Source organism: Neomonachus schauinslandi, chromosome 3 (assembly GCF_002201575.2).
Source record: "Neomonachus schauinslandi chromosome 3, ASM220157v2, whole genome shotgun sequence".
Classification (NCBI taxonomy): Eukaryota; Metazoa; Chordata; class Mammalia; order Carnivora; family Phocidae; genus Neomonachus; species Neomonachus schauinslandi.
Genome location: NC_058405.1, coordinates 169617200 through 169629733, shown reverse-complemented (window position 1 = coordinate 169629733; position 12534 = coordinate 169617200). Strand labels below are relative to the sequence as shown.

The window sequence follows — 12534 nt, the reverse complement described above, 5'->3', positions numbered from 1 at the left end:
GTATCCAACCTTGGTCTGGCAGGAAATTAAGGTTACATTGAACAGGTGCTTACACAGAACTTAGTGTAGGCTAAAATGTCAATACAAGCCTGGGAGTAGGGTGACTGCTGCAGAGACCTTCGAGACACACTTGGGCACTAAATTTTTGTTTTGTTTTGTTTTTTCTTATGTTTGTTTGTCCTCCCCCCCCCCCCTCCGCCCCATTAGAACATGATGAACCAACTTGCAACAATTGTGAATAGAGCTATCTGTATACCAGGGAAGTCCTCAAACTGCAGTGTGATTGTGGGAAGTAGTGAATGGTAAAATACTTAAATCCCAGTGAAAGCTGGCACATTTGAGGTGTACCCTCCCTATTTTTTTCTTGAAGTAAATTCTGATTAAGAGAGTTATTCCTTTCTCGCTATAGCCCATCTCACAGCACACTTATCTTTCCTATCCTATCTCCAGCAGGAATCAGATCATTTGCAGAAAGAGTTCAGTGACTTGCAAATGAGCACATACAGTACACTGTAGTATGTTTCTTGGGCCCAGGTTGCAGGAGCAGCAACATGGGCTAACCGCTTGGAGCTTCAAATAAGTTAAGCATTTAATGGAAGATACTGAAAGGAATCATTGTGTTAAGGGTATCATCTTTTGTATTGCAGCACTGCACTTTGACTATGGAAACAGAGGCTATTGATGGCTATATAACGTGTAAGTATTCATTTCCATTAATTTGTTATTGGTAATAAAATTACGTTTGTGTTACCTGTATTGTATTTTCTGAATTATGTTCTCATCAAGAATTCTATACTCTAATTTTGTTTGTTCACAATTTCACCTTTAAATGAGTTTAAGAAAATACTAGCACAGAAGCAAAACGAAGGAAATATAGGAGTATATCTACTCTATTAATGATAATATGTTTGTCAGTAGTAAGTGGCTTAGCAGATCAACACTTTTGCACTGGAGTTTTTTCGTTTACTTTACTCTAAGTTTAGAATAAGTCAGATTACATATATGTCTACTGATATGGCATGTACTAAATATTTACTACTCTGTAACCTAATTTTTCTGACACATAATGTGAAAGCTCCTTAAGTTGACCTTTTTTTTAGCCAACTTTCCTTTTAAACATCCAACTCTCTGATAGCATTTTGGAAAATGCTCATTATAAATACCCTATGCTTGATGGTTAAATTAGATGTTAAAAGAAAACTTATTTTTTCAACAGAAAAACACTTTAGAAATAACTATTCCAATTGCCCTTATTTTACAGTTAAGATTATTGTGATAATCAAATTTTGTAATTTTTTTTTTTGTGGGCTGGTCGTGGCTTATCATTTCATTCATTTGCTATATATTTCTAAATCATAGTTCCTCGTAGTTTCTTTTAAGGTAAAAAATGTATTACATTAAAATTTCAAGGCTATGCATGCCTCTGCACGTATGAAGCAAAGTTGGTAATTAGATTTTATGTGACAATGAACAGAGACCAAAAGATTTTATTTTGTGAAAGCAGGTGACAATGAGCTTTCACCTGAAAGGGAGCACTCCAGTATGGCAATTGACCTCACCTCAAGCACACCCAATGGACAGCACGCCTCACCAGGTCACATGACAAGCAGTAAGTCTTCATTTTATGACTTTTTTTTTCCTATTTCTCTAGCGACACACTTGAATTTGTTAGGTCTTTGGGGTCCTCTCACATTGTGGTGTAGCTGCTGCTATAGATTTTGCTAAAGAAAGAACAACACAGATTTATTCCCGTTCATTCTAGTATCATAAAACATGAGCCTGCTTACTAGTCTGACCTATCCCAAGGTGGCATTTGGGAGCTGGTGCTTACCTGTATCAGGTAAGAAATGTTAGACTTTGCTGGTTATTGTTTTGACTTGCCAGGTTTATGACTAGATTTGTTGTTGTTAGATAAAAGAATATGGAAACAAGTCACTTCCAAAGGACTCGTCACAGGAAAAAAAATGAAATAATTTTATATTGCCTTGGTACAAAACTAATCCATCAGTGGTAGAATTGCAGTGTTACTTTTTTTTTTTTTAACTATGTGCAAGTTTCTCCTCCAAAGTGTTGCAAGTGAAGTGTAATTGAAAATTTATGGACCCGATTTAAATCCATTTCTCTAACAAAGTGAAAGCGTTTTGTTTTAAACTGTCCAGAGAAGAACTGTGGAAATTAGGAAGGATGTTTTGAACTTGCAGGAATAGACAGGTTTTGGCTACTATTTTTGATAAAGAGTCATTCATTGATGTAGTAAACATTGTTTCTATGTAATAAAAGAGCAACTTACATGCTGTCGGTGACAGAAGACCAAGTACTTCATTAAGAATATGGTTTGTTTTCTCTTAATTATAATGTTTAGTTATTAAGTGCAAATGCTGTGTTACTCTTCCTCAACGTAATTTGAAATCTTGTGTTTCCCTTACACTTTTGTATGTGTTCTATTCTTGCGTAGAAAGGACATCTGACTTATATAGAAATATAACTTAATTTAAATGTCTTCTCTTTGGGTGATATGTGAAGGAAAGGCAATTTCTTTCCTTTTTTTAAACAAAGATTTAATAAGTAAAGGAAACTGAATCAGCTTCTAAACTATGAACATATTCTCAAGTTAATTCTGATTATCCAGAGAGAACAAATCTTCTTTCCAGTGCCCTCTTATAGTTCTCAAAACTTGAGCTTATTATAAAGCTACTAGCTTTGTAAATAGTAAAGACTTCTGAAGTATGAGCAAAAGTATATAAAGTATTATTGAATACATTTTGTAGTTCATTAACTTTAAGTGATTCTAGCTTTGACTTGAAATTTTGATTGAACTATATGAATTTTCTTATGTAAAAGTTTTCTTTTTATTAATGGGAAGTATTTCCCAGGAGATTTCATTCTGGAAGCAGTCGTTGAAATTCCTTTATCACATAGAAAGAAAAATTAATAGTGAGTGACTGAATGTATATTAAATTATAGTGTTAATCTTTTATGATGGATCTTGTAACATTAATTTATTTTTTGGCTAGTTGGCTGTAATTTGACAAAAGTTATACTACTTCTGCAGTGTAGGCAGTATAATTTTTATATTTTAACATTTAATGTTACTAGTTCCTTGATAGAATAGATTTTTATTTCTCTGATAATTTTTGTTTCATTTCCTAAAGGGTAAAGATAGATTGATAGGAAAATTTCTCTTAGCTTAATATTTAGTTATCGGCTTTGGAAACTTCAGAAACTTTGAATAATCATAGACTTTTAGCTATCATTCCCTAGCCATCACTAGGATATCAGCAGGAAAATGCTTGTTAATTGGCTCCTTTACTTGTGAATTTGATTCTGGTTTGCAAGTAGTCTTCAAAAAAGCAGTTCACCCTTTTATTTTAAGTAAACATCGCAGAGTGTGGGCATGATCAATTTGAACAAATAAGAGCTGTGCTTTTCACATTTGAGCTTTTCTCACCCAACCAACAACAGTAAAATTATGTTTGGTAGAGTTTTGTTTTGTTTTGTTTTTCCCCCAAACTTACTAGACTGTGGCAATTCCATGTTAATACGGTTTTTGGCTAAGCTGCATGTGTTTTCGTGTTCTTTTCCGAAGAGTTGCAGGTGAAATATTTGGCTCTCACTTCAGAGCTGTCTGTTGCATCCTTTATGTAGCCTCTCTTTACAGTATCTAGGTTACCCACTTCGGTGTTAGATGGAGAAGATACCCATTTTTCCTTTCTGTTAGATCTAGGAGAATATCAGCATTTTAGATTGCCCAAGCAAATAGTGCTAAAGAGGAACCCTTGTCTCTTACTTAACAAGAGACCTAAAATTGGTCACTCAGATATTTCTCTGTAAGTTGGAATTGGGGGGGGGGGGGGGGGGGGGGGCTGTCATATCACTTGTGTCTGTGATGATTGGTTTTCCTAAATCCATTTAAATGCATTGTTGAACTTTATCAAATGAAAATAGCTTATTTATTTTCTGCAATTTTTTTTATAACTCCAAATACACTTCCTGAAGGGCTGTTGCGTCCAAAAACAGAATTGCAATTTTGATTGAAAGTATTCAAGCCAAAAGTAAATGGGAACACCTTTATGATAGAGTAAGATAGCCTCCAGGAGCAGCAAGGAGAGGACAGGACTGTATGTCTAAGAGAGAGAAAGTTATTTTAAAACAGTTTAGAAAAAAAATAAAGGAATTAAAACCTTTGATTTTTTTTTTTAATAAAGTAACATTCTGGCAGTAAAGTATCAATAACCTGTGATAGCCCCCTTATTTTGGTTTTAGGAAAGGAGTCAGTTTTACCACAAGGTCCTAGTCATTTTTTTAGGTTATTTGATGACTATTCTCAGATGAAGGGTGTCTGTACAACTTGCTGCCAGCTATTGTATAAAAAATAATGACAGCAGCTATCATTATTTGACAGTGCTAGAAAAGAGCATCGGCGACTTGGGGGAGAAACTGAAAAATGTTATAATGTCTGACAGCTTTGGGTTTTAAAATTTAGCATGTAAGGTAAAAATCTTAAGAAGTAAAGGGTAATGCCGATCTTAACATTTTACAGTAACTATTTCCTATGTTTTAGCATGAATTTTCGTAGAGAACTTTAGACTTTTTCTTATGGAATAAGATCTCTTTGATAAGAAGATGGGCATTGTTGCCTGAGATCATTACTCTACATCTTGAGTCTGCTGACAGTCTTCGGTGTCAGGGATGACAGTATATGCCTTGATGGCTACTGGAAATACACAGTGTTAAGTGATTTTAAAAATAGACTCTGGAAGTTAAGAATCTGAGACAGACAACTCAGAACAATATAAAAATAATCCATATTGTATTTTGGCCCATCAGATGAGACTTACTTTATGATGATTCCTTCTGTTTCTAGGTTAGCTCAATTCCAGTTCTTGTGTGGTGGCTTCAGTATCAGTTTCAAACTGTTCTATCTATACATGCTGCTTACTATTTTAAGAAATTAACGTTCAAATATTCAAAATTAATCTTTATCTTCTTTTCTAATGCTTTTTTCTAATGCCAATGAGTAAATTTTCCTTGGAGATAGTTAATGGGATGAAGATACATTGTGACACAGATTTTGTTTCTATTACTTTAAAACTTTTTACATGGATCAACTTTGCAGTCAATACTATTTACCAGCCAGTTTGATGGCCAGGTGGCATGTATGGAATTGGAAGAAGTAGTAATTCTAGTTTTACAGGACTCTGACCAATAATCAGGTCAGGGAATCTAGCTTATTCTTTTCAGAGTGCTTCACATTCATTTTTTTTCCTTAGCGAGTTTCCATTTTTAGAGCATAGTGAAGCAGAAGTATATTATGATTTCCATTTTTCTTATGTAGAAATGGAGGTCTAAAGAAATTGGTTGGCATTTTAGGTCCCTTAACAGAAGGATGGAGTTGTCAGGATTGGGGCATAAAACTGTGATATTACCTTGTGGTTTAGTTAGATCACTTTAACTGATATGTCTCTATAATATCATTGTCTCAGGGTGCCTTTCATGTCCAATATTGACCCATGTGGTAGTGCAAAACTGTATTACAGAGGTAGAGGAGGGTTATTATGAGGGTGGAGTGATAGCAGATAATCTTGTTAAGCAGATGCTCTCATGCACTTTTAAAAATATCGTTTATACTATGGGACTCACCAGCCTTCTGAATTGTCTTCTGTAGCTTAGTTTGGCAGTCACCCTTGGTTGGATTTCCATGGGATACACCCTAATATAACACCAGATGGACTGATATAAAAACTCACTATGTTTTGAATTGTACTTAGGCTTCTGTGTATACCCAACATACATTTAGTTTTTACTTATTGGGAAATTAAGAGAAAAGCTTGATTTGACTTCTTTACACCTATCAAAGTAAGTGTCGTGGTTATGAACCAAAAGGAAAAAAAAAAAGAAACTACAAAGGAAGTATGTATGTGCAGGAATTAACAGCAGAATTGCTCTATAGTTTTCTTTGCCCCTCATTTCCCCCTCCTGGCATTTTTAGAGTAAGAATAAAGGCCTGTCTTCAACAAACAAGGCAACTTACTGTTGTAGAGTGTTATCCTTATTACCTCTGTCTTTATCCAAATCTGTCTTCCCCACTGGAAGTACATTTTTTTTTTAATGTAACGTGATTGGTTAGGTTCTTTGGGGAGTCTTCCTTCAAGCTGTAATGAATTGAGATCTCTGGGTCCCATGCTTTTTTCGCCTAACTTTAAATATTGATATATTTTGATCTTAAGATGTTCTGAAAGATCAATAGCAGGGCCACAGTCATAAAATTGGTAGAATGTGTTGTTTTTCTTTGATTTTTTTTTCCCTTTATATCTGTTTAGGTCAAATATATTTATTGATCTGGTAATATTTTCCTTTTGGAATTAATCAAGACTCAGAATATCTATGCTTTGAAAGAGGTAAGGAGTATTTAGGAACTATATATTCCTTATTATAAATGTTTAATCAGCCCTGGAGTGAGAAAAGGATGGGGGACATGATTTATTGAGCATGTATAGGAAATCCAGCACTATGCTAGATGCATCCATATTATTTCTTTTTTTTTTTTTACTACTTCTATTTTTGTTTTTAAAGATTTTATTTATTTATTTGAGAGAGAGAGAATGAGAGACAGAGAGCATGAGAGGGAGGAGGGTCAGAGGGAGAAGCAGACTCCCTGCCGAGCAGGGAGCCCGATGCGGGACTTGATCCTGGGACTCCAGGATCATGACCTAAGCCGAAGGCAGTCGCCTAACCAACTGAGCCACCCAGGCGCCCCGCATCCATATTATTTCACTTAGTCTTCATAATAGCTCTGTGAGGGAAGTAGTTATTCCATTTTTTTAAAGATTTTATTTATTTATTTATTTATTCATTCATTCATTCATTTATTTTATTTTAGAGAGAGCAGGGGAGCGCAAGAGAGTGGGGAGAGGAACAGAGGGAGAGGGAGATAGAGAACCCCAAGCGGACTCCAAGCTGAGCATGGAGTCCATACTCCATTTTATAATACAGAAAACTGAGGCACAGAAGCAACAGAGAGTAAGTGGTTAAAAAGATCGGCTTTGGAGTTATACATGCCTGTGTTAGAATTCCTGCTTTGCCATCAACTTGCTGTGTGACCTTAGGCATGTTACTTCATGTCTCTGAGCTCCAGTTTCCTTATCTGTAGAATAGGAATAAGCTATACCTACTTCAGTGGACTGCTGTGAGGTTTAAATAAAGTAATGTACACAAAATACTTAGCACAGTTCTGGTGCTTGCTTAGATCCAATAAAGAATCACTGCTGCTGACCCTCAGAGCAGCCAAGTCACTTTATCATCGATCAGTGACTCATAATAAAAAGAGTTTGTTTTCAAATCCATTTCTGTTTGAAATTCAGGTCTTTTGCTCTTTTCTTTTTACTATGTGGAACAGAGATAGGGATTTCTAATAATTTAAAGTAAAAATTAAAGAAAAGCCTTTCTGTTATTTAACACCTATGAAGATTTTGGTTAACAAAGAAGTAGAATTTGTCTATATGTTAGAAATTCTTTTATTGGGTTTCAGTGTTCCTGAGTGTACTTTTGTGTTTTTGGTTGTATGTAAAGAAAATCATTGCTTACCTTTGGTGCTCCAAAGATACCACTCGTTAAGAATGGTAAAAGAAGGGGCGCCTGGGTGGCTCAGTTGGTTAAGCGACTGACTGCCTTCGGCTCAGGTCATGATCCTGGAGTCCCGGGATTGAGTCCCGCATCGGGCTCCCTGCTCGGCGGGGAGTCTGCTTCTCCCTCTGACCCTCCTCCCTCTCGTGCTCTCTGTCTCTCATTCTCTCTCTCTCAAATAAATAAATAAAATCTTTAAAAAATAAAAAAAGAATGGTAAAAGAAAAAGTTCCCTTTATAGATAAACCTATTCATATCTATAATCAATTCTTTCTTAGAAGGTCTGCATCTAAAATTTCATCTCACTTGATGCTTCTGGTAGTACCATAAATTCTTACTTGATGATAGCTAATCACATTGTAGGCCTGATTGTCGCTAATTGTACATTTTGGGGTAATTTATTTGTTTTAAATTTGAAGTAAGCATAACATATATAATTATCACTTCTAGCTGTTTGCCATGTTGCTGTATCATTTTAATTGATTAATTCAGCAAATTTATGGGCTACCTTTAATGTGTCAGGCACTGCAAGGCGAATCCAAAGGTGAATAGTACACCATCCTCCCGGAGCTCATGCTCTAGTTTGAAAGACATTTAAGCAGGGCATTATACTATGGTATGTTTAGTGTTCTGATTATTATGGGGAGTGAACAGTGGTACTAGTTCAGGAAATCTTCCTAGAGGGAGAGGCTGCTTGAGCTGAAACTTATTGAAGGAATAGGATTTAGGAGAGAAGTGGAAGGCTTTTTCAGTATAAAGGATGCATCCATAATGGGAGCTGGGACATAACATATGTTCTGTGGAATAAAAGCAGGTTGGTATTTCTAGAGTGTGAGGTTGGTGCCTAGGATTTGAGTCCAGAGATGACTCTGGACCATTTAGTCAGGGCAAGATAATGGAATATCTCGTATAGGAGAAAACTTGGATTTCATTTTCAAGGAAGCCAAGGGATTTAACAAAGCAGATGACTTCTGTCTTTTGATGGTCATGGGATCACACTGGCTGTACTGTGGGGGAAAAGGATTGTGGATGGGAACCTGTCTAGAGGCAGGAGTATTTTTAACAGCTACTACAATGGTTGAGTGAGAAGTTGTGAGAGCTAGTGGTAGTGGGGACAAAAAAGGAAGAGAAGGATTTGGGAAATATTTCATAGCTCAAAGTGGATAGGACTTGGATAGTAGGGTTAAGGAGAAAAGGAAGTTCATGATGATGATCCCTAGATTATTGGATAAAATGGCAGTAGGTTCCATCAGGGAGGATAGGAAATATTGTAGAGGTTTCCAGGAAAAGATTTACTTTGGCTTGATTCTGGATCCAGAGAGTTTGGATCACCTGTAGGATATGGGAGAAGATAGCAATCAGGCTTATGGACAGATTAGAGTGTGAATTTTCCTAATTAGTGAAATCTTATTAGGTAGGTTGTGATTTGGTTACTTTGCTACTGTCTTTAACAATAGTTTAGTATTTCTAAAAAATTCTTCCATAAGTAAGTCCCAGCATTTGATCAGTGACTTTATTTTCCTTGTTACCTGATTAAATCAAAATTCTGTATTGAAATGCATGAGTACAGGTTTTAGTGACCTCCCTCTGCTTAATGGAGTCCTTTTATGCTAGTCTCAGAAGTTGGATTAGTTGATATGATTGACTTACCGAATTTTGAACAAAATATACCAGCCCTTCTCTTTAACTTTTTGTGGTATATTTAATATCTTAACTTTTATGGTTATTTATTTTAAAAAAAAACATAAAGGTAATGTATACCATATGCTCCAGTGATTCTACTATAATGATTTGTCTTTACACCTATTTCTTTATAAATACGTAATTTACAATATATGAGGAATGATTTGTTTATTTGAGAGAGAGAGAAGGAGAGACAGTGAGAGAGCAGGAGGAGAAGTAGGAGCCAGCTCCCTGCAGAGCAGGGAGCCCGATGCGGCTGGATCCCAAGACCCTGGGATCATGACCTGAGCTGAAGGCAGACACTTAACGACTGAGCCACCCAGGTGCCCCAAGGAATGATTTGTTATTTACATGCTGGCCAGTTCTGCCACATTAATAGCCAAGATACTTAATACTTTTGTCCAGAGCTTTTTTGAAAACTTTAGGATAAATATACATACATGATATATATTATTTGAAAATGATTTAGTCCCTACTTAATTTTTTTTAAAGTTTATAATATCGTACCTGTTGGGGTAAAATTACCTAGAGTGTGATATAGTATGATTTAAAAAACATCCTAATTAATATATTTATTAATTTCAAAATACCTATTTCAGAGCTCCATCTTAAAAATGTAAGTGCTGATTACCCAAGACACCATAGAATTCCAAATGAATGTTAATGATAGAAATACTTCATCTGAGATTTCCTGTATATGGAGATTCAGAACTCTCTAGAGAGATATTTTTCATCTTTCAATCATTGATCCAGTAAACATTTATTAAGGAGTTACTTTTTGTGTGATGCATTGCTGATGCTGGGGCACAAAAAATATGTTAGGGTTTTTGTAGAGAGAGATGTTGTCTTTCAGGGTCCAGATGAATCCATATATTATTTGAGATATTAATCTATTACATTTAGAAGCAAAAAGGTGTGGAACACTTACCATGAATTATATCCATTATAGATGAATAATTGCTTCTCACCTTTTACCACCAAGAGGTGTTCAAAAGTGTATAAATTTGAAGATGTACAATGAAACAGAGAGAAAAATGCAACAGGCTTCTAAGATAGCTTCCCAAAGGATAACATTTCCCCAAGAAAATTTTTTATAGGGACACCTGGTTGGCTCAGTCAGTTAATCAGTTAAGTGTCTGCCTTCGGCCCAGGTCATGTCCTGGGATGGAGCCCCACGTCCCGTTCCCTGCTCAGCGAGGAGTCTCCTTCTCCCTCTCCCTCTGCTGCTCCCCCTGCTTGTGCTCTCTCTCTTTCAAATAATTAAATAAAATCTTTTAAAAAATTTAAAAAAATTTTTATAACGTAGGATTTGGCCATAAGCCTTGCAAGTTCTGAAACTTGATTAGCAACACACTTAGAGCAGATCCATATCTCATATCTCAGGATTGACTTACATTAAACAAGTTTACAAATTGGTATTTAAAATCAGAAGGCCAATTTATGTCTATACCTTGATTAAAAATAAAACAGGGTTGCCTGGGTGGCTCAGTCGTTAAGCGTCTGCCTTCAGCTCAGGTCATGATCCCAGGGACCTGGGATGGAGCCCTGCATCTGGCTCCCTGCTCCATGGGAAGCCTGCTTCTCCCTCTCCCACTCCCCCTGCTTGTGTTCCCTCTCTCGCTGTCTCTCTCTCTCTGTCAAATAAATAAATCTTAATAAGTAAGTAAGTAAATAAATAAATAAATAAATAAATAAATAAAAACAAAAAACCCCAACCAACTAATAGAGAATCTGGATCACTCCAGTTGGCTTGAGATCATTTTGGGTGATCAGCAAAGGTCACTTGGTGAGCAAAGGATCTGAACAAAAGGAGTTCGTTATATAATTCAAATGTTTAGTGGCATCACACTAAGAAAGCCTAATATATTCAGCATCACAATAGAGATAACATTGCCATTTGTATCCTTATGGTTAAGTCCTTTGTCTAATTCCTTCTCCCCTGAATGGACATGGATTTAGATTCCGTAGATATATGTGCAGCCAAAATACTTCTGGGAGTCATTTTTTTTTTCCCTTGGAGGTTAAATCCTACAGATTCAGTCTTTAACTTATATTAATACATACAATCAGGTTACAACCAATTTTCCTGGCCTAGGATCGACTCATTTTCTTTAGTGTTATTTTACATTCCTGCTTTAGATTTGTTAATTGTTGATTTTATAACCTAACCCTATCGCCTATCAACATTTCTTTGAATACCATTTCTTATGGTAACAGTAGTTGGGGTATCCTTATAGGCATTATAAGGTTGATAGGGTTAGCAATTTAAGAGGTCTTAAAATCAGTTTGAAATGAAGATGGGAAATAGCACTGGTACCCAAGAAAAATACCTTAAGTTAGCTGGGGATCTAGAAGTGCTCCTCGTTATAGACCAAGAGGAACAAACACTACATCGGTTTCATGAAATCATTGAAGTAGTCTGACGATAGCAAATGAGATTTTATAGAAGATTATAGTATTTTAGTTTAGTTAATAAAGAAGGTCATTTTAATTACTGAATGTGAATTTAAGGATATTTGTGGGGGCACCTGGGTGGCTCAGTTGGTTAAGCATCCAACTCTTGATTTTGGCTCAGGTCATGATCTCAGGGTCATGAGATTGAGCCCTACCTTGGGCTCGGACTCTGCACTGGCTTAAGATTCTCTCTTTCCCTCTCCCTCCCCGCATCCCATACAGCTTTATTTTGGGGCCACACATTGATTACAAAGAGGCTAATCAGGAGATTTTCCAGATGTGAATCTTTGAGGAAAAAGACTATGCCCTATCTATCTCTTCAGCGCCTAGTAATTATTTGTTGAATTAAGGAAATATGATTGTATTGCATGTATGTATTTAAATAAGGTGTTTCCGACCTATTTGAGGAAATTTGAAAACTTAAGTTTTTAGATATTGAAGTAATTCTGAAATCCTAACTTACTTGCGATTTTCTCTGTTTGGGTATGTTTTTAACCATGCCTCACTCTAAAAAAGATTTTGTAATTTTCAAATCAGCCCCCAAAAGATGATTTCTGAGATTCTAAACAGGTTTTAAGTTTTCTGATTTTCTATACAGTCATGTTCAGTGGAATCAAGTGAATGTCAGTGTTTCCATGAATATTTTGTGGTCACCATCATCATCTTCGTTACTATTATCTTTAGGTAGCACATTTAGAATTTACAGATTGAATTCCACATACTTATAGTTTTGAAATCAGTTCTCTATCACCTATTTAAAACTAATTTTAGTAG

General features: G+C 35.9%; 1 protein-coding gene across 3 annotated transcripts in view; it reads left to right on the top strand.

Moving 5' to 3' along the window:
- The first annotated feature begins 653 nt into the window (after nt 1–653).
- IKZF2 (IKAROS family zinc finger 2) overlaps nt 654–12534 on the top strand; it is a 141571-nt gene continuing 129690 nt past the window's right edge. Inside the window, exons 1-2 of one of the 3 annotated variants that reach the window (XM_021702901.2) lie at nt 654–696; nt 1505–1609. In XM_021702901.2, the coding sequence (XP_021558576.1) occupies nt 663–696; nt 1505–1609 (139 nt within the window). In that variant the 5' untranslated portion in view covers nt 654–662. The remainder of the gene's footprint in view (nt 697–1504; nt 1610–12534) is intronic. The other 2 variants (XM_044913395.1, XM_021702902.2) reach the window with 2 other exon arrangements.